Consider the following 22966-nt stretch of genomic DNA (forward strand, 5'->3'; position numbering starts at 1 on the left):
ACTGGGGTTGAACCCAGGGCCGCACACATGCTGAGCAAGGACCCTGCACTGCCTGTACCCCTGGCCCTTTTTCACTTTTTACTTTGAGACAGGATATCACTCGATTGCCCAGGCTGGCTTCAAACCTGCCATCCTCCTGCCTCAGACTCCCAGGAACTGGAATTTGGCCCTGTGTCCCCACACCTGGTTTCCCTGACCCTTTTACCCCAACGGTAGCATTTGATCTTTAGCAGCTGGAGATGTGTCTGCCCACAGGACCGCAGGAGCCGGCCCAGGCAGTGCAGGCCACCACCACCAGGAGAGCAGGAGGGAGATGCTCGCCTGATGAGGAAGACCCCACTCAGCACGGCCTTCCTCTCAGCCCCAGCTTTCCTTCCCTCTAGGCCCGGTCTCTGTTCTCGAGACTAAAAGGCTCAGGGTCACTCCAGGGAAACCGGGCTAACTGGGCTGCACAAAATAACCCCACAAGAGGTGCAAACACCTTTTTCTTTGGGGTCGCTGTGACGGCTCCTCTGACCTTAAGGGTCCACAGGAAGAGAGAGCGAGAGAGAGAGAGCGAGCGCATGTGCTGACCCCTTTTATTGGGGAGAAGCTATTCAAATGAGGCCAGGGGTCAGGTTTCGGGGGGCTGAGTCTATCTTCATGATGTCCACTGCCAGCAGGTTGACTGACACCTGGGTAGGCCACACCCCAGGGCACAGTAAGAGAAGGGGACACACACAAGGCACTTCCATGGAAGATTCTCCCCTAAACAGGGCAAGGGGTTAGATTACAAAGGAACAGGTGAGCGTAGCTTCACCCATGGGGCTGTAGCAAGACACACCATGCCCAAGACACCGACCCTCGAACCCAAGAAGGGCGGGGAAAGCTCTGCCACATTTCTGGGACTGAGCGTCTCAGCACCCAGCCGGGGAGAGTGACTCAGTCCCGTGGGAGCTTGGTCTCCCACACCTCTAAAAGCCCTGAGACCCCTGAGGCCCTGGACGGACCCTGAGGCAGCAGGCCGGCCTCTCTCTTCTCCAGGTTGCCTGCCGTAAACACACTCCTGTCCTCCCTGCCCACAGGGTCTCCTGGACGCAGGCCCTGAGCAGGCGACGGAGTTTAATTCTGTTCCAGGGTCAGCAGGGGCGGCCTCCACCAGGCGTCCCTCTGGGGACGAGCTCAGCGCGTGGAGGGGCGGCCCCCCACCTCCGCCCCGCAGGCCCCCCACCTCCGCCCCGCAGGCCCCCCAGGCAGCAAGCAGGAGCCAGTGAGCGGCACTCCACGGCCCCCTTCCTCAGGCTCCCCTGGGGCCTTCTGCTCAGGATAGGACCTCTGTCCCCCGCTCTCGGATCTCTTGGCCCTGCCCCACCTGCCCATTTGGACAGCAGGGAGTGGGCCTGCCTGATGAAGACGCTCTGCTTCTGATGGGCAGTGTCCAGGCCTCCCTGAGCCTCCCTGGGTCCAGGCTGTGGGAAGGGGGCCCACCGTCCAGGTGACGCCCTAGGCCCCAGGCCCTGGCCGTTCCTCAGGCACCTCCCCCTCAAACTCTCCAGGAGTCCCTCAGTCCTTACCAGGACCCGGGTGGCAGGGACTGACACCCCGAGCCAGAGAAGGTGGCCCAGGCCAGGCCAGCGTGGTCCAGAGGATGCCTGTCTGTCCAAGGCCACCTGGGTCCCCACCCCAACAGTAGCCCAGGAGGAAGGGCCCCTTTGGGAGACTGCATCCCCTCCCCCCAGGAAGTGGTTCCCTTCCACCAGATCCTGTGGCCGTTTTCCAGAACACTCTGCCCCACCTGCCCATTCAGACAGAAGCCCAGGAGCTGTATGTGCAAGGGGTCTGTCCACTGCAAAGACCTATAGGAGGGTGAGGGGGGTAGTTGAAAGGAAAGTGACCACAGCACTCGGAGCAACCAAGAGATCTTTATTGCAGCAGCGAGAAAGAGAACAGAGAGAGAGAGAAAGAGAGCAGGGAAAGAGAGAGAGAGAGAGAGAGTGGGTGGGGTGAGAGAGAGCAAAAGCGAGAGAAGAAAGAGAGAGCCAGAGGGGGGCCCAGCAGGAGGGAGATTTTATAGCCAAATCTAATGGGGTCTCTGGGTCTGCAAGCTGCCTGGTTGGCGTACAAAGATCTCGGATCAGACAGCAGGGGCTAAGGGGGTGGTCTCCTGCCTTCAGGCAGACGGGGCAGGGGTCAGCTAATATGCCATCAGCCTGCCCTGCACCTAACAGCAGTGCCTCCAAACAGGACACGGGGCCAGGAAGGCCTAGGTCACCCAGCAAATGCTTCTGCACTCAGCCGTGTGTCTTAGGTGCCCCCGCCCCAGGCCAGGCAGAGGGCTCCCGATGTCTGGGCACTGCAGCCTGCACCTAGTCAGTGCTTGAGCCTCCACAGTGCAGCCTGGGGCTTCTACCTCAAGATCAAAGCCCACCATAGACCACAGAGAAAGACACCAGAAAACAAGGGGCCGGGCTCTTGGAAGACACCAGCAAGAACCCAGGCACCCTCCGCAGTCCCCTGGCTAGGCACTGGGGGTCCTGCCAGCATGTCACAAGCCAGAGGCCATGCCAGCTGCACTGTGGACAGCACCATCCGCACTCGCCCACAGCAGGTGTGAGATCTGAGAAACAGCGCCTGGAGGTCAAGCAGAAGGTGGGGTGCCAGGCTGGCTGTGACCCTGTGTGAGAAGATGCCGTTGAGCTGAGGCCTCCCCCCACAGCCACAACCTCAAGGTCAAGCCCACAGGGCAGGACCTGGCACAGGGCCCCCAGTGTCGCTGCTGAGGCTGAACTTCCTGTTTCTCAGGTGGGCTCCCCGCATCCTGCCTCCGGAGGTGTTTGCTCTCTCTTCTGCCACTGGGTCCCCAGCAGCAAGTCCCAAGCCCCAGCCCCTCCTACCCAGGGGCCCAGCTGCCTGGGAGGCCCCCACCCCTGGCAGGACCCCTTCCTAGCAGTCTCCTGGCCCCTACCACCTCAAGGCCTGGAGAGTGAGGCCCAGAGCAGACCCAGCTGCCTGAGGGCTTCTTCCGGGCAGGACCCCGTCCCCAAGGAGGTGATTATGTTCCAGTGGAGGAGAGGCATCCCTTGCCTCCCCAGTCCCCACCTTGAGGGCCACTGAAACCCTCTTGGGGAGGTGGGAGCGGGTCCTGAGGCCACAGCCGGATGAGCATGGTCACTGTGGTCACCTGGAACTGACTGTCCAGACTGCAGGGTCCTCATGTCCCCTGGAAACGTCTGGGCGGACTGGGGTATGACTCCTTCTGCCTGCAGTCCCAGGTTCATGTTTCCTGTCTGTGAAACCTGAGCCTGGGGCGCTGAGCTGATGCCCTCTTCTGCAGCCGTGGCCTGGCACCTGCCTGACCACACCTCACACGTCCACAGGGACTGAGCAGGCTCAGTCACCCGCGTCCTGTGGAAGCCCCCTCCAAGAACCTGGCCCAGCCCCTCTTAGAAGACGAGAGAGTCAGGGAAGAGCCGCTGTGAGGGACCCCAGGTCAGAGCCACCTAGCACACCTGTAAGCCAGGGGTGGGCCTAGGGACAGCAGGTGACCAGGTGGCACCAGTCCCACTGCCAGGGCTGTGGTCCTTAGCCTGGGGGGAAGCCAGTCCCCACAGAGGCCCAGACGCCACGAAGGCGGCCCAGCGGTGCCCGGGGGCTGTCACGTCCTCCCCTGGGTCCTCACCACAGGGCTGAGGGCCGCCTTCCACTGTCAGCCCCGGGAGGCCCAGATGCCGCACCTCGCCCAGCACTGCAGTGGCCGGCCCTGAGAGGAGCCCCCTTCCCTGGGACCACCTCTCAGGGCTCCATGGGTCATGGCTCCCCGGGGAGCTCCCCTGGCTTGGGCCCCCGCTGCAGGCCAGGCAACGCTCAGCACAGAGCAGAGCTCGACTCCCCACACGCCGGCCAGGGGCCCCCAGGAGGCAGAGGTGACAAGGACAACACCAGCCAGCCCCTTTGAGGCCCCCCACATCCCTCCAAGAGGTCTCTGGGGCAGCTAAGCCCCCTCCTCCCTTTCCTCTTGCTTTGGACCTGGGCTGCCCCCTTCAACATGGCCCCATCATGGAGGTATGAGCCACATGACATCCAGAGGGCATCCCTGGGGGCAGAGCTGCACCACAGGTGTGGAGCGTTGGAGGAAACCCACATTCTCACCCACACACCTTGCACAGTGAGGAGGCAGGAGGGCACACACAGCACCTGCCCAGAGATGACCTTTACCTCGCAAACCCCGGCCGCCCCCGCTCAGCCTGAGCCCAGCCCTCCTCACCCAGCACACCATGGACCTCAGACGCTCCCCCGTCGTCACTGTGGTCCCAGGTGACCTCAGACGCTCCCCAGTCGTCACTGTGGTCCCAGGTGACCTCAGACGCTCTCCAGTCCCTGTGGTCACCTCTGCCTTTCATTCCAAGGGCCTCACAAGAGATCAGGCTGAGTCCAGGCTAAGAGGCTGCTGCTTTCTGTGGGGCCAGCGAGCAGTGGTCAACCCTGGCAGTTGGCCATGGTCCTGCAGCTGCTGCAGCCCCAGGGACACAGTGACTCGCCCTCCCTTGGTCACTGAGCGCAGGGCCCCTGTCCCATTATTCCCACAGCCGTTGGGAGGACAGGTGCTGAGGTGGGGGTGGGTCGCCGCCCTCGACCCCTCCCAGAGTCTCATGTGTCTGTGGGGTCAGTGCTCCAGGGTCCAGGACCCCTGCCCAGGACCTTTCCTCAGCTTCAGTGCCGGGTCCCAGCCTGGCAGCCCCTTCGTACAGCCCTGGACCTGTTTTTCCCATCTCCTCTGCCCCCCACCCAGAATGGAGACCTTCTCCCTCTTCCCCTGGAGAGCCCGCCCCACAGTGCCACCCTCTCCCTGCTCTGCACACAGATGGCGTCCTTCATGCCCTTCTCCCGCCAGCCCACCTGGCCTGGCCACTCCCCAGGCTCTGTCCACCTCAGCCTGGCCGCTCTCCTTGCCCCCAGGACCTCCTTGCCAGGCATAGCCAGCTTTAGGGGCCTTGAGGGTGGACGTGGGAAGGTCAGCATATCCTGCCTCCGCAGCCGACTAGGCCAGGAGCTGACTGCAGCCCTTCCTCTCCCTGGACCCTCTCCCTGGCCTACCCTGAGCCTAGGGACGGCTCTGGCTCTAAGCCCTCTACTGCCCTCTGGTGACAAGTTCCTGGACTCTCTTCCACCCTGTGGCCTCCCACAGCTTTTTGGCTGAGGGTCTCCCAGGCCCAGCAACACCCTCTACCCTCAATGAGCACAGGCCAGTTGCCCTCTGGTGGCAGACGGGGGGGGCAGGGGAGCCACGGTCAGACACTGCAGACCTCCCTTGGTGGAGGCAAGGCTGGCCTCCAGGGAAGGCCCAAGCTTTGAACTTCTCTGGGGCAGTTGCTTGTTAGGAGAAAGGAGCAAGCCACCTGGGTGCTGCCCTGGTGAAGACTTGGTGGCAGCAACACGGAGGGCGCCAGAAAGGACAGCTGGGGGAGGGGTGAACCCAGAGAAGAGGCAGGCCCAGCGGGTACCACGTCCCTCCTGGGGCAGTGGAGAGAGGTGTGGGGGAGCCTGCCTCCACCAGGCTGGAGAGGAAGGCCACTGGGAGGGGCCAGCTGGACGTCCGTCCTCTGTCCCTCCCTGCTGTTTGATGTCCTCCAGGCCTGCAGGCCCTCTTCCGGGTGTGTTTCCACATTCCTTCGTCACTTTTAGGCATTCCTCTGTTCTTTTCAGGGGCTTTTGCAGGGGATCAGGCTCCTGTGGAAGGAAGCCTGGTGCTGCTGCCCTCAAACTGGCATGGAGGAAGAGGCTCTGCGCCAGGCAAGATCTCCTCCTCGGAGCCACGGGTGACCTTGTGTCCCTGCCTTCTCCTGCCCCACCTCCACCTGACCTCCCTCTGCCCACCCAGGGACCCCAGTTCCTACATCAGATGAAAGACCATGGTCTCCAGAGACCACTCGGCCAGCCTCATGATCACGGGAGGCCAAGACCCCATACAAATCCCCACTCCCTGGGAACTCCTCCACATCCCCTACAGCAAGCCCCAAGAGCCCAGTCACCATGTCCTGCTCCCCCCTGGCTCCCAGACAGCATTTCCAAGATCCACAGTCAGCCACCCAGTGAGAGCTGAACTCCAGTCTCCCATCAGTGGGGATGCTAGCTGGGCAGGATAACTCCCGTCACTGAATTTCTGGCTTTCGAGCTTGTTACAGTGACGGGGGCTGGGGCTAAGGACATAGTTCAGTGGCAGTGCTTGACTAGTGTGGCGAGGTCATGGGTTCCAACTTTGGCATCACCAAAACCCAACAAAAAACCTGCAGGTGTGGAGGCTTCAATCCATTTCCCAGCTGAGCTCTGGGAGAGAGCATGCCCCCTGGCCCTTCACTGTGTAGGTGGGGGACCTAGGCCTTTCCTTCCAGGACTGGCCTCAAGGCTGCAGCTACAGCTGGGCCCTGTTCCCAGGCCCTGCACCCTGTCTACTGCCCCACCACATCAGCAGAGAGCTCATCCTGCCTCCACCCGCTTCAGGAGTCTCCGATGCAGTTCTGTCCTGGGAGAGGACTCCTGTGGGACGCTGCCCCTGCTGATGACCAGCCAGCTCCAGGGATGGCCCTTCAGGGGGCAGGAAGAGGTTTGGGCACTATTCTGAGGAAAGGAGGCCACGGTCCCTGCAGCCCTGGGCTGCAGAAAGGTTCAACCTCCCCCCTTTCATTTCCTTGCAAAAGGGCTGTTTCCATTGTTCACTTTCTCTGAGCTGTGTCAACACTCTGGGCCCACAACTTCCTGGTAGCTGCTATCACAGTCCACGCTGATGCAGTTCTGGACTTGGTAATGGAAATGAGGTGAGCTCAGGAGTGTAGTGGAAACCTGCTTGTCACATGAACAGCCTAGGTGACACAGCACCATGTCTGAACGCCACAGCTTCTGAAAAGGTTCACTTCTGCTGGCAGGAGGTACAGGTCCCTGCCACACAAAAGTTCTGGGAAGGGGCCCAGGCCAGCCTGCCCCCACCTCATGAACCCTCCCTGCACACTCTCCCCACCCTGGCCCCTCCCAGCTGTGTCTCTCTTCCATCCACACGCTGACACCCCCCTGGCCTCCGTCAGGACTTCTGTCCAGAACTCCTGTGGAGGGACCTGGAGGGGACAGACACTCTGAGGCCAGCACTGGGCCCAGCCTTGAGAGCTGTCCTCACCTGTGTACCAGGAAATGAACAACAGCACCCTGTTTTTAGTTATTGTGGTAGTTATTTAAATTATTCAAAAGTCAGCTTACGAATAAATTTAAAAGAAAATCAGAAACAGTGAACACCTTGATCAGGAACTTCAGTAAGAATTTAAACAGAAAACCTCTTTGTATGTGTATCCCTAAGTTTGGAAGTGCAGGGGTCATAAAAGATGAAAGAGTACTGAGTTCCTGTGAGATGGTCCGGGTGCTGGGTGAGAAGTGAGCTCTTCACTCCCTGATGCTGAGTCCGAGGTGCTGGTGAGGACCTTGTCACCTGAAGGCGGCTGTTCCCTCGATTCTACCGCCAGAGCTTTTCTTCTCTGCCACCAGGGGCAACGAATGCAAGGCTTGGGCTCGCTGCGCTCAGCAAGCGGCAGCCCGGACTCAGCCTGCTCCACGAGGCGGCGTCATCCTCCCGGGGAGGGAACACGTTTCCCCAGTTTCTTACGATTTCGGTCTTGGTGAGCAGGGTCGGGGAAAGGGAAACCGTAACGACGGCTAACCCTGGGAGGATGGAGAGCAGACTCCTGGCGCAGGACGCTACGTGCCTGAATCTCAAAACCGCGACGCCGGGAACGGAGACTCCCCGGAGCACGGGCCAGTGCTCGCTCTCTGCGCTCCGGGACGCAGAGCCGAGACGCTGCAGGGGCCGCGGGCGGGCAGAGCGCGAAGGGCCTGGGGAACGTCCCGGGCCCGCTGCTCGGAGCGGTCGCCTGCGCTGAACTCGCGACGCGAGGTTGAGACCGCGCGCTCCGCGGTCCCTGAACCTGGCACCTGCAAACCCTCGGCCCGGGCCAGTGCGCCGGAGCTCGGGGCGCAGCCCGCGAGGCCTGGCTACCAGGTCGGGCTCCCGCACTCGCGCGCCAGCCCACACCCGCCGGGACGCCGCAGCCGGGCGCCGAGGCTCGGCGCGCGCTCCGGGAGGGATCTGGACGGGCAGGGCCGGGCGCCGGCGGCCGCAGGTGACGCCGACCTCAGCTCACGTGCCCCATGGGTCTCCTGCGGCGGGGGGCCTCAGTTCCGAGGCTACCGAGACGCGGCCCCGGAGGACCCGACCCGCGAAGGTTCCGGGGATGGCCCTCCTCGGCCGCCGTAGCCCACACGGTCGCGGTCTCCCTGAGCACATGACCCAGGCCTGGCCAGTCACAGGACGTCAGAGACAGGCACGTGACCCACGATGGACCAATGAGAGCCCAGCCGTGGACGTTTAGGGTGGAGCCCGAGTCAGTTGAGCCGCTGGCAGGATTTTCACTTTCATTTGAAGACTGCCGAGTGCCCACCCGGGTCCCCGGGAAACTTCCGTTCAGTCCAGGCCCGAGCGCGCGGGAGCCACGGCACGCGTCGTAACGGATGGCCAGCCCCGAGGTCCCCAGGGCGCCGGCGGTTCGGATCCACACAGGGCACACGCGCCGCGTGGCAGGTGACAGTCTCCAGGGACTCTAGTTGCAAATCACGGAAAGCCCTTCGCTCTGGTCCTGAGAAGTGGGCGGAGGACGCCGTCGGGCAACACACCCTGCAGGTGCCCGAGACGGGAGGGCAGCGGGCATGGCCCTCTGGACCACCCACCGCCCGAGGAACACTGGGACTCGTCCGCCACAGTGCCTTTGCTACCAACACCCTTGGTGTCTGCCCTATTCCGAGTCGAGTAGACGTCACTGATGACCGATTTTACTTTTCCATTTCCCAGAAAGAAGGCTGTACCCCTTAGCAGTCACTCTCTCCGCTCCTCCCCCAGCCACAGAAATCTGCTGTCAGTCCCTACAGATCTACCTTTAATATCCCATGGGACATACTGATACTAAAAAATTATCTGTTGCTTATGACTTCCCAGTAAGAACCCTAAAGCTTAGGAAATAATGCCAAGAATTAATAAATGGGATGGCCTCAAATTAAAAAGCTTCTGCACAGCAAAGGGAGTAATTAGGGAAATAAAGAGAAAACCAACAGAATGGGAGGAAATCTGACAGGATTAATAAATAGTATATATAAAGAATTCAAAAAACTTAGCAGCAAAAAAAGCAAATGATCCGATTAATAAATTAATAAATGAACCAAACATACATTTCTCAAAAGAAATACATACGGCCAACAAATATATGAACAAATGTTCAACATTGTTAACAATTAGGGAAATGCAAATCAAAACTACATGAGGGGCTGGGGTTGTGACTGGGTTTGATCTTCAGCACCACATAAAGATAAATAAAGGTATTGTGTCCATCTTCAACTAAAAAATATTTTTAAAAAACTACATTGAGATTTCATTTCACTCCAGTCAGAATGGCAGTCATCAAGAATACAAAAAAATAAATATTAGACAAATGTGCAGGAAAAGGGACACTTTTACACTGTTGGGGGGACTGTCAATTAGTACAATCACTATGGAATTCAGCATGGAGTTTTCTCAAAAGTCTAGGCATGGAAGCACCTTATGACCCATTTATACCACTCCTCAGTATTTATCCCAAAGAATTAAAGTCAGTATACTGCAGTGGTACATGCATCCCTATGTCTATAGCAGCAGGATTCACAAGAGCCAAACTATGGGCCCAGCCTATGTGTCTATCAGTGATGAATGGATAAATAAAATGTGGTGTATTTTGGAGTTATATTCAGCCATAAAGAAAAATGAAAATATGTCATTTGCAGGAAAATGGATGAACTAGAGACCATCATGTTAAACGACATAAGTCAAGCCCAGAAGGTGAAGGGTTGTATGTTTTCACATGTGCAGAAGCTAGAGAGGAAAACAGCAAAGGAAGGTAGGGGTGAATCTCTTGAAAACTGAAGGGAGATCAGTAGAGGAAAGGGACCAAAGGGAGGGATGAAGGGAGGGGGAAGTGCTGGAGAGTGATACTGGCCAAATGATAATCATATTGTGTACATGTATGAATATGAAACAAATCCCACCATTACCTACAACTATAGTGTACCAATTAAAACGTGGAAAATTTATATTTTGCTTATCTGAAGTAAAAATCTATCTATACTTTTTTTATAACTCTGGCCACCCTGAGGTGGGTATTGGGGCACCCTCACCTAGGAGGTGATAAGAACCCATGGACGTTTGACACGCATCACTACCACCTCCAGGTTTCCAAGGAGACAGTCGGGCATCCGATCCCATCCCTGACTCTGCATGGATCCTCAGGGGCTCTCCGGCATAGCCCTGTGAAGTTTCTGGACTCAAGGTGTGATGCCAGGAGAGGGAGAGTTAGTAAGGGTGATTTTAGGCCTAACACACCCAGATCTTTCAAATTTTTCTTTATTCCATACTTACTAGTTCTCTTTCCATATTTAAAAATAGTTCTATTTGAGTGTTTCTTAAATTGTGACATTAATTTCTGTTCTTTTTCTTTTTTTTTTTTATAGTTGGACACAATACCCCTATTCCATTTGTTTACTTTCATGTGGTGCTGAGGATCAAACCCAGGGCCCTGCACATGCTAGGCAAGCGCTCTACCGTTAAGCCACAATCCCAGCCTCTATTTTTTCATCATCTCCCATAACTTCACAATGGGTATCCTGTGGCTGGTGCATCGAGTGGCCAGTCTTCTCCCTGCCAGGTCAACAGATGCTCTCCAGAAAGTCAGTGAGGCTCTGCAGCTGGCTCACCAGCTTTCTATCTTACAACCAATTTTCTTCTTTTATTTGTGTTTTGTTTTGTTTTTGCAGTGCTGGGGGTTTAGACCCAGGACCTCGAATATGCTAGGCAAACACTCTACCATTAAGCTACATCCCCAGCCCGTTTTTAAAAATTATTTTGAGATAGGGTCTCACCGAGTTGTCCTAGCTGACCTTGAACTTGATCCTCCTGCCTCTGCTCCTGGGTATTGGGACCACAGGTGGGACCCTTGCCTGGCTTCCTTCTTTCTTTCTTTTGATGGACCTACTTTAGGCAGTCCCTGGGTCATGGAATATGATTCCATCTCAGCACTCCACTGAATCATTCCTTGCTCATTCCCCTGACCCACGGGCAACCCTGTTGATGTGCTTTGTGTGCTTCTATTTTATCATCTCAAGAAATGATAGATTTAAAGACCCATTGTTATTAGCAAGCTGGGAGTAACAGGGAAGACCTTTAGCTTGTTGTGGGAACAATCAGAAAACTAAAGCAATTTTTAAACATTTTTTCGGTAACATTTTTAGTTTGGAATGAATTTAGGCTTACAGATCAGCTGTGGAGATATCAGAGAGTTCCCACGACCTCACACCCAGTTTCCCTTCTGTTAACAGCTTCCATTAGGGCCAGTGTTGGTGCATCACTAAAGCTTATACTTCATCCAAGTTCCCCGAGATGCTTTTCTCTCCAGGATCCCATCCAAGATCCCACGTGACACTTACTTGTCCTGTCTCCTCATGGCTATGCTTTTCTCAGACTTTTCATTGTTCTGGTCTTCACAGTTAGGAGCACTGGTCAGTTTTTACACTATCCCTCTGCTGGGATTTGCCTGATGTTTTCCTCCTGTTTTGACTGGGGCTTGGGATGTTAGGGAAGGAAGATCACAAAGTGCCTTTCCCATCTCATCGTTTCAAGAGGCAGTGCTCCAATGAAGGATTCTTTCCCCCAACTCCTCATGCTGTAAGTCAGTATGCACAGTCCACATGGAGGACCAGGAAGCTGATGGGCAGCACCAGTGGTCATTCTGTCCACTGCTTGCACAGACAGGCCTCTGATGTTCCAAGAAGTGATCAGGACAGGGTTGGATAGAAGCCTGCTGAGAGCCTCTGATGGGGAGGGTGGTTAGAACCCGAGTCTGGAAGTCTCTGGGCCAAGTGCCTGCCATTGCCTCAAAGCCTGGAGCACCCAGACCCCAGACCAAGCCCAGCTGGCTCTCCACCACTCTAGGGCTCCCCCGAGCCCCGCAGGCCTCCTCTCCACGGAACCCTTGTACTCACCCACGGTCAACAGAGCTGAAGAGCTTCTTGCTGCCATGTGGGTTCTGCGCCTCCATGGCCTTGTGCAAGAGGCAGGCCAAGCCTGGAGGGCTCCTGGTCCCTCCTCTTCAGAGTCTGCAGGAAAGGATGCCATCCTGCTAGGGGGCCACTGTCCATTGCCACAGCCGGGGCAGCAGAAAGGACCCATCGTCCCCACTAGCGCAGAGCTCTTCTTGTCCGGAGGAGAGAGCGTATTGACGGTGTCCTGTGGGAGAGTGGGGCAGATGCCAAGAACCTTGGTTAATTCCAGCTTCCTGGGGAAGCCCACCCACCGGGGCTCTGTGGTCTGCCTGAGCTCAGGAGGGTATGGGGCTTCTCACAACGCCAAGGCAGAGGGAGGGATGTTCCTGAGCCAGGAAACCCTGGGACACCTTTGCCCACAAAGACCGGAGCTGCACCCAGCCCAAGGGCCAGTCAGGTCCAAGCATCCAGTATTGGGATGAGCATCCTAGCTCAGACTCTAATGTCAGACCTGAACCATCTCCGTTCAGAGAGCACAGCCCCTGCCTCAAATATCCACAACGTGGGCCACCTCTGCCTTGTCCAGGGCTAGCATAGTAGAACTCCTGCCACTGCCTGGCCTCTTCGGGGGTCCATGCTCACCTGACCCAAAGCCTCAGCAGGAGTCCGTTCCACTGAGGCCACCTTTGCATGGCCAGGGGTTGCTGCAGTTGGGGGCTGGGTCTGGCAAGAGCTCTTTGTCTTGGCCCTACTGGGCCATTCCCTGTGGCAGGGAGCAAAATCAGCCCCAGCTGAGACCCCTGGTCTCTGGCAGACTGTCCAGCTGTGCTGCCAAACCCAGGCATCACTGAGGTTGGAACGTGGTTTGAGGCTGAGCAGCTGCTTTTCTACTTTAGTTCCACATGGCCAGTGGCTGCTGTCTTGGGTAGTGCACCCGGGAACCCGGCACCACAGCCCTGGGCTCTGTCAGGCCTCAGTTGAGCTGGCATGGATCTAAGGAGGTTAGGACATGAACTCACTTCCGTTGCTCTGGTGTGGGTCAGGGATTGCTTTCCTCTGCCCAGTTAGTCATCAGGGTTGCCACCAAGCTCTGAGAACCTAAAGGACATTTTTCCTTGGGTCCTTTGGATGTCTGGGTCTCACCTGAGCCCTAGGTGACCCCAGCACTTCCTGGCCTTACCCTTGGCCTTTGGCTGGGTGTTAGCTTCATTCAACATGCACATACCCCACCTCTCTCTCCTGCAACACCCCTACATCGCACCATGGACCTTCACCCTAGCCCCGCTCCCTCTGGCTAAGGCCACTCTTTGTCCTTGGGACCTTAGTGAGTCCCCTGGAAGCTGCCAGAGGCCGCTAACAGCAGCCCTTCTGGGTCCCCCCCATAGCCTCTGTCCAGCCAGCAATTGTATTCACTTGTATGTGGGTTGGCTTGTCCATCTTCACCCCCACCTTCGACAAGGACAGGGACCCTATCAGATCATGCTACCCCCAGGGGCTCAGAGCAAAGCCTGCAAGTAAAAGGGGAAATAAGCCAGCCAGAAATGGTCTCCCGAGGTTTCTTCCAGGGGTTCCCTGGGGCAGGGAAAAGAGCACCCCATGTCAGGTCCACTGCTCCAAGCCTATGTGGACCCTCCTCAAGCTCCAGGAAGTTTCCTACCCACCAGGCAAGAGCAGGTCCCCCGAGTTCCACCACAGACAAAGGCACAGGCTCCTAAAGCTCCCCAGGCTGTCCACAGCTCCACATCACCTCCTGGGGCTTACTGCCCATTTCCTGTGCCCCCCACACACTTCCTGGCCTCTAGCCTGCTCTCCATACCTCCCTCCCACAACAGTCTCCCAGTTGCCACCAGGAGCTCCCTGAACTTGGAGCAAGGGCCCAGAGGAAGCAGCCACCAGGTCTTTAATCCCAACACCCAGGGTGTTCCATGAAGCCCAGACCAGGGCCAGTCACAAAGTTCCGCAGTAAGCCAAGAGGGCTAGTCACATCAGGACCCAGGGGCAGAGGCTAGGGCCTTGGGCTCCAGTGGGTATGAGCCAGTCTCAAAAAGCCACTAGTGCAGGGGCTGGGGCTGCAGCTCAGTGGCAGAACACCTGCCTAGTATGTCTGAGGCACTGGGTCTGATCCTCAGCACCACATAAAAATAAACAAAATAAAAGCATTCTGTCCATACCCAAATAAAAAAAAAGCCACTAGTGCAAATCCATTTTTTGCTGTTGGAACAGAATACTACTGTCACATTCCTCACGACTAAAACACTCGGGTCACTCCAGGGGAACTGGGCTGCATGAAATAACCACACAAGAGACAGAGAGACCTTTTTCTTTGTGTCCTGTGATGGCTCCTCTGACCTTAAGGGTCTGCAGAAAGAGAGAGAGAGAGCAGGTGCTGACCCCTTTTATTGGGGAGAAGCCACTCAAATGAGGCAAGGGGGTCGGTTTCAGGGGGCTGAGTCCAGCTTCCTGATGTCCACTGTCAGCAGGTTGACTGACACCTGGGTAGGCCACACCCAAGGGCAGAGCAAGAGAAGGGGACACACAAAGGGGGTTTCCATGGAACATTCTATCCCAAACAGGGCAAGGGGTTAATATCACAAAGGAACAGGTGAGCACAGCTTGACCCCATGGGTGACACACCTACATCTGAAGTCACGCCCTCAACTTCTTGAATGGGGACAAGGTCCAAGTCACTGTGAAATGTGGGGATTGGTCAGAGCCTCTTGCTTCAGTATGTGAAGGCTGGGTCATTCAGAGTGGCTCCCCACATACTACCCACTGGGTGATCTACAAGGAATACAGCAGGGATAGGGCATTTGCCTAGCATGCGCCAGGCTCTGGTTTCATGCCTATCACCGAGGGGTCAGGGGCCAATCAATGAGCAGAGATAAATTTCTTACCCTTTGGAGGCTGAAGAGCCCAAGGTCAAGAGGCTTGCATCTGGCAAGGGCCTTCTGTGCCATCCCCCTGTGGAAGGTAGAAGGCCAAAGGACACGTGTGAGGGGTGGAGGCGCCTAAGTACCCCCTTGTGCCAGGAGCCACTCCTGGGTCTACTTGAGCCCAGAACCGTCCTGTCCTGATCACTTTCTGAAGGGCCTGCCTTGCAGCTCTGTCCCACTGGCCTTGTCCACAGCACCTGAACTGTGAGGGACACATTCAGACCACAACCCCCAGCCTTGACGCTGACCTGCCAGCTGCCCAGGACCACCAGTTTGGGGCAGAGGCAGGCCTCCCCTGATCATCCCCACAAGGATCCTGCTACCTCCCATTTTGCTCTCTCCACATGGTGGCTCTATTTACAGTGTGGGCAAGACTGAGGGGCATCCAGGCCTTGGCTTTGCAGTAGGTGAGTGGGGCACAGGATCTCTCTGCAAAGTCGGCAAAGGAGCAGCAGGGAAAGGTGGGATGGCCCTTTTTCGCAAAATCTGGCTATGGTTCAAACAGCAGACTGAAGGGAGTAAGAGTAGTTACTGGGGCAGGGGCTAGCACACCAGCCAGCAGAGAGCTTCAAACACCACACAGGGGGTTAACTCCTCGCTGCTGGCCATAGAGACCCACCAAGGTTCTGGAGACCTCTCCTGTCACGTGGAAGTGTGAGTGAGTGAGTCTGACTGACCCCAGGCTGAGGCCCCCTCGGCACAGGCTGGAGGTCCCCAGGGTTATCACCTCTCCGTCACTAAGGGAAACACAGGTACTGCAAGATGATCCAGGGCTTACAGAACATGGCCCACAAATCGGAGGCCCCCAACTGTGTGTGGGGCAGCACCTACCAAGCACTCCTTGCAGTGTCTAGGGGCATGCTCAGCTTTTCAGGTGGTCAGTTTGGGACTGCTCTAGCTGCAAGCTGAGCTTGTGGGGGCATAGTAGTGGAAGGAGAAAGAAGGCGCTGGTGTGGTTCCTGAAGTCAGGTTCTATCCCAGTCAGAAATGATCTGGATCCTAGTGCAGAATTATGACCTTAACTCCCACACCCAAGGGTTGGCAAGCTGCCAGGAGAGAACTGACACCAGTCACTAAGAAGAAAGCGCGAGGAGCTGCAGTCAGGTCAGAGGGATGCTGGGACCAAGAGCAGGTCGTGGCGGGGCCTGGGATGCCTGGTGGGGGGAGGTGTTGGACAGACAGCAATGAGACAGACGGGAGCACACAGGATCCCACAGCCACTCACTCCACTGCTGTGAGTGAGGGGTTCAGGCCACGTCTTGTACTGGACTCTCTTCTTCAGGGCAACTTGACCTGGTGGTTGTCAGTTGGCCTCTGACCAGGCAAGGTCAAGGGTGGTTTCCAGCCAGGAGAATGGGGAGGGAAGAGCTAAAGGGGGCCTGGCTAAGACCAGTGAGATTGTGCTCACCCTTTGCAGTCCAGCCAGGCACAGGCCAGTGGCAGCGGTTCAGGGGCATTTTGGGGGTGATCCTGCCCAGAAAGAGAAGTCATGTTTTTTGTGGGAGTAGTGCCCCCTGGATACTTTGTGCCTCTGCCCAGCCCAACGGACCCCTCATGGGCAGTTTATCCTCCCCACAAGCAAGGTTAAGAAGTGCCCGTTTGGTGGCTCTTCTGTATGTCAGAGGTCCCTACATACTGCCATAGTGCTAGTCACATGTGCCAGAACATGGGTGGTCTATCTGTCCAGCACACAGTGATTCCTTCAGACTCCCAAGAAGCATCAGGGCCACAAGCAGGTTAAAGACAAAGCAAGACACTCCCAGGTGTCTCTCTTCCTTCAGACTTGATGACACAATATCTGACATGTTGGCTGCTTCTTCTCTCTGGTCTCATGGCATAAATTCTTTTTTGGGGGTGGGTACCAGAGATTGAACTCAGGGGCACTGTACCACTGAGCCACGTACCCAGCCCTATTTTGTATTTTATTTATATTTTATTTAGAGACAGGGTCTAAGTTGCTTAGTGCCTCGATTTTGCTGAGGCTGGCTTTTGAACTCATGATCTTCCTGCCTCAGCCTTTTGAGCTGCTGGGGTTACAGGCAGGCACCACCACGCCCTGCCATCATGGCATAGACTGTTGATGTTTTAAGTCTCTGGGTCTGGGTCTGTCTTACTGCCACGTGCCCAGCTTGGACTGACTATACAGTCTGTGACTATCTCAACGCAAAATGTCCAGCGCTTGATAATGGACTTCTGGCAGGTGCTGCCCTGTGGGTACAGAAGAGCTTTAATCCACAGAGCAGGTGCCAAATGTTCAGACATAGGCATCAAGCTGTCCAACGGTCAGGCTGTTGGATGGCCCTTCGTTTTCTGCTGGGCTGTGAGCAGAGATGCATGATGAGAGAGCCTGTGCCTGCACTTACTGTGTGGGGCTTCTCTGGGGGATTCCTCTGTCTGAAGCCAGTTGTCAACTTGAACTTCCACATCCTTGTTTGCTTTTTCCAGAAGCAAGTTCACATTCAACAAGGATCAGATAAAGATGTTGACTTGTGTCCAGGCTGATGGCACTGCAGGGAGAGGAGACAGATGTCTGGGCCTCACCCTCTGCACCCTTGGTGGTTTCACCATCCACCCATCTTATTGCCCACTTTGAGGGCCCCAGAGGTGGACAGAGGTGGACCAGGAGGCCAGCTCTTCCTCCCCCTTCGCTTGGTACTGAGAAGGGGTGGGCAGCCAAACACCGCAGGTACTGATGTCCTGCAGCGCCCAAAGTCCAGAAAATGGCAGCTCCTGTCAGGGTGGACTGCACACTTATGACCCCTGATCCAGGGCTGGGACCCTCTGTCCTCGTGCAAAGGGCACTGCCTGGCACCTTTCCCAGGTCTGTCGAGAGGACCGGCTGGCTTCCCTGACACTTGCAACCCAAAGCCCCGAGCGACCCAGGGGAGCCCGCCAGTGGGAAGGCGGAACAGGCCCGGGATCCCGGAGCCCAGAGCGGATGCAGCTGGGCGCATGCGCCAGCGCCGACCGAAGCATCGGGCCCCGCCCCCTTCCCCGCCCCAGCGGCGTGGCCCCGCCCCTCCGGGTTGCTAGGGGAAGTGACGTCACAGCGCGATGGCGGCGGCTCCTTTAGGCAGCTGAAGGGGGACTTAGGCCCGGAAGATCCGAGTCCATCCGCGGCGGGGAGAAGGCAAGCGGGGCCGGCAGGGGCCGGAGCAGCGGCGGCGGCGCTCGGACTGTCCCATCCGCCCCGTATTGAGGCGCTGGGAGCGGCGGGGCGGCCGGAAAGCGATGGTGAAAGCGGGGCCGTGAGGGGGGCGGAGCCGGACCGGACCCGCAGTAGCGGCAGCAGCGGCGCCGCCTCCCGGAGCGCAGACCCAGGAAGCGGCCGGGCGGGCAGGAGCGAGCCGTATCGCCGTCATGGAGTTGAGGGTCGGGAACAGGTACCGGCTGGGCCGCAAGATCGGCAGCGGCTCCTTCGGAGACATCTATCTTGGTGAGACCCGGTCGAGCGCCGCGGGAGGGTGCGGGGCCGCGGGCGGGGTCGCGGGGGGCCGGGCCTGCGCCCAACGGCCACGGGCGAGCGGGCTGGGCTGCGGGGCCGGTGGGCCGAGGAGGGAGGCAGGGGCTGGGTCTGTGGGGGAGAGGCTGGGGGCTTTGGGCCTGGGGTTGAGTGCAGGGGAGAGGCAGGCGCTTGGGGCCGGGGCCGGGGCCGGGGGGGTGGGCGGGTCCCGGAGAGACAGGGGCTTGGGGGGCAGGGGCTGGGACTGCGGGGCCGCCGGGCCCCAGAGAGAGGCAGGGGTTGAGGGCAAGCCTGGGGCGGGGGCTGGGTGGGCCCCGGGCCTGGAGGCCAATCTGCAGGGCAGGGGCGGGGGCGGGGGCCGCGGGGTCGGTGGGCCTGGGTTTGGGGCTGCGCGGGGCCCGGGTGGAGGCAGGGGCCTGGGGGTGGGGCCCGGAGGGGCAGGGCCTGGGCTGCCGGGCGGGGCCTTGGCTCCCTACCCCCATCTAAGGTCACAGCAGTAAACAAAGGCCACGCGCGGCTCCACCGCGGGTCTTGCGCTGGCTGTCTCCACCCACTCACTTGCAGGCTGACCCGGCTTCTTGCACATGGAGGGGGGGATGTCAAAACAACCCAAGTGCAGTGTGGAGGTGGGGAGTGGCCCAGTCAAATGGGGAAACCCTGGGCTGGTTCTGAAGGCTCCTTGTTGCTGTCTGATCTTGCCTTTTCCAAAAGTGGCAGCTTCAGGTAACTAACCTATTGGAGGGGCCCCATGTCTCTCCAAGTTACCACCTTAGTCATAAACAGACTGAAAATGTTCCCCTTGAGCTAGGACTTTGGCTGGCCCTGGTCAGAGTCCCTCCACCTTGGAGTAGTCATTGAGTACATTATAAGCATCTGAATTGAATACTTAATACCTGGAAATAAAAAATAACTAAATTTAGCTGATTTGAGACAAAGATAAGATGTTGGCAGAAGTGGAGGCTAGGGGAGCCGTAGGAAAGTTCTACTTTGAGTTGTACTTTGGACTTAAAGTTCTCAAAGTAGACTTGAAAAAACATTTGGGTGGGGATGTCCTGAGTTGTGTTAGTAAAAGGATGTATGTGGGTATACATGGGTAATAAAAGGTTGGCTTAAAGCTTCTAGTTGGGAATTTGAAATAGAATTAACTTTTCTAAACTTAAAATTCCATTAATTTTCTTAGTGGAATTGTGTACAAATTCTTCCAAACCCCTGAACTTGAGAGTGTGTGGCCTAACAGTGATGGGTCTGTAGAGCGACTGCTGCCTGAGTTAGGGTAAAGTTATGATGTTGAGCAGCCCTGCCTGGGTGTGTATCTCCCTGTCAGGGATGGTTGAGAGTCAGCAGTGCCTTGGGCCTTGCCTTTCAGATTATCCCAAGTTTGAATGCTTTTCACTCCCACCCTTTCCAGGACCTTGAGGGCTGACAGTGTTAATGAACTAGCCCTGTCCGGTAGTTCTTAACTCGTTTTGGTTCCCAGTTAACCTACAGGGTAACCCCATCACATGCCATTTGATGTTTTTGAATTTGTATTTCTGCTACAATGGCCTGCTGAGGAAAGTATGCTGTAAAGACATTTGGGTTTCACTATTTAAATATTTATTTATAACTAAGTAGTCAACCAGATGCCTTCTCACCAGTGTTTTGGGACTCAGAAGTGCTGGGTAAATGGAAGCCGTTTAGCTTATTTATAGAACAATGGATTTTGGCACAGGTTTTAACCTCAGGATCTAGGAGCTGTACTGAAAAGTCAATCTGTTAGGCACCCTTTTGCAGGCACCAAAAAGTAGGTGTTTTGAAATTTTTTGCTTTCTGAGACCATGCCAAATAACTGTGCTTTCTGAAGATTGACTCTGACAATCAAATTGTGGTTTGGCTGCCACGTGTCATTCAGAGGTGTAAGCATGTTGCATGAGCATGCAGACTTCACAAGTGTTCTGCTTCCTCAGTGTTGCATCCTTTGGGTACCTTGTGTTGGACACAGTGGGCACTTGACCATTTGGATCAACCTCTTCGGAGGGATTTGTTTTGTCTCCTCTGTGTGTTTTAAAAGGAACTGGTTTGTCCATCGGGGCATACTCACTTGCATGGGGTTGGGTACCACAAGTCTTTACATTGGCATTGTCTCTTTGCCCACATTGCTCCCCTTTCAAGCCACTCCACTTAGGAACTGAAACAAAAATACTGTACTAACATGAGTATGGAACTGTGGGTCTATGGAAGGTGCAGAGTCTGAAGACCATGGGATGGGTGGACTAATCTGCCATTTTTCTGCAACCAGACATGAGGAACTGGGTCTTGACTTAAAGTCTATGTGTGAGTTCTGGTGTGAGTATAATTAAAACCATTCCTAACTGTGGCAACTCGGGTTGTTTTCTCAGAAAGCACTTCACTCCTCCAGTGGGGCTCATCTTCCTTTGAGCCTGACACTGTAGTTTTGGATTTCAACCCAGGACTTTTCTGTATTTCCAGGTATTTGAGACTGGGAGGAAGGGAAGGCTATCCTTGAGTTTATGGCAGTGCCCCTAGTTGGCCTGTACCCTCTGGCCTCCTGCTGTGCAATAATCAGGAGAAAGGGCTGTAGTGCGACCATGTTGTACACATCTTTCCCAAAATTGTCCCTTCAGAAGGGGCAGCATGTAGAGCTGTTTCTTGAATGTCCAAGTTTCAGAAAGCGTGTGTACTGGAGCTACCATGGGAGCCAGAAAAATCCAGTCTCCTTCCTCAGTCCAAGCCAACCCTGTGTTGAAGGCTCTTTAGGGGGCAGATTGGAACAGTAGCACAGCCCACAGGCCTATGGAGAGCACATCTGGGCAGGATGTCATGTGCTGGTATGGCAGGTAAGTTTAAGGCAGTCTCAGCCCAGTGTCCTTCCCAGTGTCATCCCATCACTGGAGGTGGTGGTTTTTTTTTTTTTTTTTTTTTTTTTTGATGCAGAGGAAACCAGAAATTCTTTCATTTTGGGTGGCAGTATGCCTCTTAGAAACTTGATAACATCTGAAAATGGAGCCAGTGCTCTTGTTGTGGACCATGTGTTCCCAGTCCAATGTGGTGGTATCAGGGAAGAAAAGCCTGTGGCATGGGCCAGGCTGAAGGCCAGTTTGTCTGATGGTGTCATGGTAAGTGGAGCGTCACTGTGTTAGCCATTGTGGATAGAGTGCCTGCAAGGTGCCATGTGGTCTAGGTTTGGTCTCATCATTTGTTTTCTAGAAGCACTCGGTATGGTCAAGGACCCAGCTAGGAGAATGGAGTTTGTTCTCGACAACTGTTTCACCATCACTCCTTCAGATTCTGGGAGTCTCATCTGTCCGTCCATCTCTTACCTGGAGGGACTGTGCATCAGACTACGTGATGTCCCATATTTGGGGAACTAAACTTTAGTAACCTATTCATCTCTGGTTTTCACGTTTCCCCTTCACTACCCTGATGTCTCTGGCGAGTGACCCCACTGCTGGCTGACCATGAGAATAAAGCAGTCACTGCCTCTTACTGGGACTCCATTTACCTTGGAATTTGGTATTACATGAGCATCTCAGTGAGAAGTCATGATATTCTTCCACACCTCCTTGTCAGTTTCCCTGAGAGATGACTTTGACCTGTTGTTCCAAGGTGGTTCCCTATTTTCTATTGATAACCCTGGGTGGGAATTACCAACAGCCACGCTGGTAATTTAGCGTGACTCCTTCCTATTCCAGGACAGAGTCATGCTCTGGGTTATGTTTATGTAATTCACTATTTGTTATTTCTTTTTTAAAAAGTATGTATTTTTTAGTTGTAGTTGGACATGTTACCTTTATTTAATTTTTTTTTTTTTTTTTAAAGAGAGAGTGAGAGAGGAGAGAGAGGAGAGAGAGAGAGAGAGAGAGAGAGAATTTTTAATATTTATTTTTTAGTTCTCGGCCGACACAACATCTTTGTTGGTATGTGGTGCTGAGGATCGAACCCGGGCCGCACGCATGCCAGGCGAGCGCGCTACCGCTTGAGCCACATCCCCAGCCCTATTTAATTTTTTTTAATGTGGTGCTGAGGATGGAACCCAGCGCCTTGCATGTGCTAGGTAAGCGTTCTACCAACTGAGCCACAACACCAGTACTTACTACTTGTTATTATCTGCTCAACTCAAAGGACATAATTTTGTCTTTTTGGAATTAGCAATATCCTATGTCTAAACACAGACCGACATTTATGCTGAGTGAGGGAGCCCTGTCTTAACAGAAGACCAGAATCATTGAGGTGCACAAAAAAGGGTTTGATTAATGTCCTCAAATATACAACCTGAATAAACATCTGCTGGTTACCTGATTTTGTCTTGTTCTGAATCATAGCTCTTAAATGCCTCTGTTTCTTCTTAGAGTATTTTTCAGGCATATTTATAATAAAGGAACAGGTTTTATAATTTCCACTTTTATAAAGTAAGATAGACATGTTGCAACAATGCCAAATGGCTGTCAGACCTTGTCAGTGCTTCCTTATCCTGTGTTTGTCCCCTTGAGGATTA

At 55.4% G+C, this 22966-nt stretch overlaps 1 protein-coding gene and 2 long non-coding RNA genes across 14 annotated transcripts in view; 2 read left to right on the forward strand and 1 right to left on the reverse strand.

Moving 5' to 3' along the window:
• Window positions 1-7176: 7176 nt before the first annotated feature.
• Window positions 7177-16410, reverse strand: LOC110598862 (uncharacterized). Its single transcript, XR_005726124.2, has 3 exons — window positions 16234-16410; window positions 14970-15036; window positions 7177-12319 (listed from the first exon to the last, which is right to left on the reverse strand). It is a non-coding gene; the product is annotated as an uncharacterized LOC110598862 (long non-coding RNA).
• A 1669-nt stretch (window positions 16411-18079) lies between these two features.
• Csnk1d (casein kinase 1 delta) overlaps window positions 18080-22966 on the forward strand; it is a 44015-nt gene continuing 39128 nt past the window's right edge. For 9 of the 12 annotated variants that reach the window (XM_078041365.1, XM_078041371.1, XM_078041368.1 and 6 more), the window contains exon 1: window positions 18083-18444. In XM_078041365.1, coding sequence (XP_077897491.1) covers window positions 18369-18444 — 76 coding nt within the window. In that variant the 5' untranslated portion in view covers window positions 18083-18368. Of the gene's footprint in view, window positions 18445-22966 lie in introns of all 12 variants that reach the window. The other 3 variants (XM_078041364.1, XM_078041374.1, XM_078041375.1) reach the window with 3 other exon arrangements.
• LOC144375919 (uncharacterized) lies at window positions 18477-21396 on the forward strand. Its single transcript, XR_013435774.1, has 2 exons — window positions 18477-19194; window positions 21134-21396. It is a non-coding gene; the product is annotated as an uncharacterized LOC144375919 (long non-coding RNA).

The sequence above is a fragment of the Ictidomys tridecemlineatus genome, chromosome 3 (genome assembly GCF_052094955.1).
Source record: "Ictidomys tridecemlineatus isolate mIctTri1 chromosome 3, mIctTri1.hap1, whole genome shotgun sequence".
In the NCBI taxonomy this organism is placed as follows: Eukaryota; Metazoa; Chordata; class Mammalia; order Rodentia; family Sciuridae; genus Ictidomys; species Ictidomys tridecemlineatus.